This window comes from Octopus bimaculoides, chromosome 5 (genome assembly GCF_001194135.2).
Source record: "Octopus bimaculoides isolate UCB-OBI-ISO-001 chromosome 5, ASM119413v2, whole genome shotgun sequence".
NCBI lineage: Eukaryota > Metazoa > Mollusca > Cephalopoda > Octopoda > Octopodidae > Octopus > Octopus bimaculoides.
The window spans coordinates 33340085-33342045 of record NC_068985.1 but is presented as its reverse complement, the minus strand read 5'-3'; the positions used below and the strand labels follow the sequence as shown (position 1 = coordinate 33342045).

The window sequence follows — 1961 nt, the reverse complement described above, 5'->3', positions numbered from 1 at the left end:
CAGGTTTTAGATTGCATTTTTATTTCGTTTAGTATGAACTCAATATCATCAAAATTAATCCCTTCACATTTTACAGACAACTTTGAAATCAAAGATGAAATACCAAATTTGGCTTTTATTTTCATTTAACTTTATGAATGGAAAAGAACAAGAAATAAAAAAATTAAAATGAAATAACCTCTTTCAAAAAATTGCAATGGAGCAGGTAAGAAAAACAATTAAGATAAGAAAAACAATTAAGTTTTGGAAGAAATGACTGATTATTTCAAAAATTTATGTGATATTACAAGATGTTGGTATTCTGGATCTGAGAATGGGTGCTAGAAATTTATTTGCAGAAATGGGAAGGGATAGTATTGGTCCTCTGACGTTTTCTAGCTTCTAAACCTGTGAAGAATTCTCTGATATCTTCTTCTCTTACAACCTAAAAAATAAAAATATTTAAAAAGTCTATGTTTATAAGTGAAAACAAGTGAAGTTAGGGAGAGTAGTGACAAATGATGATAGCTTACTTTCTAACTGCAATTATTTCTCATTAGCTTTTTATGTTCCCTACATTCAATAAGTTAACACTAACTCAGCTATTAAACCTTATCTCTTGACTACAAAATCACATCTCCCTTTAATCTTTAGTGGCAATTCAGTAATTTTGTAGGTCATAAGATATTTATAGTAAATAATGTTAAAAAAAAAAAAAAACTAAGTTTAAAAGCATGTACATCCAAATAATAGATTTGATCAGGTCCTTAAATATTCATGTATAAATAATGGGCAATGAAATTTATAAATTCTAACAAGTATCTAATCTTACCTTTTTGGAATCGGCAAATTTCTTTAGGTAGTCTGTCAGTTCAGATTTTAGGTCATTATATCCTTTAATAAAAAAAAAAAAAACCTTCTTTTTACAAATAAAGCATTATTTTAAGGTTCCATTATAAACAAAGACATGTAGTAGGTAGTTCATAACCTTAATTGCTAGAAATTGAATCTAAATTCAAAAAACAGTATTGTCTAAAAAAACTTCCACTTCTAACAATTTTAATTTTTTATTGTATATCAAATTCCTATCCTTATACTGCTACATATTTCTTAGGCAAATAGCTTTCACAAATGCATACTTCTCTTATCATAAACCACTCAAATGTTGAGCTGTAAGTTAAATCTAGTGATAGATTATTAAGGTCAACAATCCATACTGATGAAATAAAAATAACACATCCTACATTCAGTTATCACACAAATAAATACAGATTCTGAATTTAAACTGAATCATAAACATTCTTCATTAATCATCATTAAATTCTTACCATGGATCACTTCCATCTGTTGGACTCTGTTCATTTTAGAGAGGGCTTCCATTCCAGTTGGAGCATTAGAGTTAAACTGTTGTCCTTGTTCTTCGTAAACACTAATAGGATCCTTCTCATCTAACAAGAAAGCGACCTTGTGGCTCTTATACATCTCCTGATAATTAAAATAAAAGGAAGAAACAATGACATAACTCGATAAATATGAACAGTAAAAAAAATCTGTCAGCTGGTACTATGAAAACTTTAGTTATTCATATATATGCTTCTGTAAGATAATCAAGGTAAAGACCCTCTTCCGTCATGAATGACCATGGGACTGCACCTAGAAAATTACTCTCTGAGACACAAGTATGGGCAAGGTTGTTTATGGAAGACCAGCAGTTGTCCATCCATACTAGCCTCCCCCTCTCCACATCACCAATGGTATCCAAGGGAAAGACAATACAAAGGCCAATACAACTCGGCACCAATGACATTACAACTCATTTCTACAGCTGAGTCAACTGGAGCAATGTGAAATAAAGTGTCTTGCTCAAGAGCACAACACACAGCCCAGTCTGGGAATTGAACTCACTACCTCATGATAGTGAACCCAACACTCTAACCATGAGCCATGTGCCTTCATTATATAATCACCTATCAATATATATA

The 1961-nt window shown here is 31.1% G+C and overlaps 1 protein-coding gene across 1 annotated transcript in view; it reads right to left on the bottom strand.

Moving 5' to 3' along the window:
- Window positions 1-1961, bottom strand: part of LOC106882713 (putative E3 ubiquitin-protein ligase UBR7) — a 14211-nt gene continuing 12250 nt past the window's right edge. Inside the window, exons 9-11 of the mRNA XM_014933479.2 lie at window positions 1308-1464; window positions 812-873; window positions 1-424 (exon numbers count right to left, since the gene is read on the bottom strand). Coding sequence (XP_014788965.1) covers window positions 329-424; window positions 812-873; window positions 1308-1464 — 315 coding nt within the window. The 3' untranslated portion in view covers window positions 1-328. The remainder of the gene's footprint in view (window positions 425-811; window positions 874-1307; window positions 1465-1961) is intronic.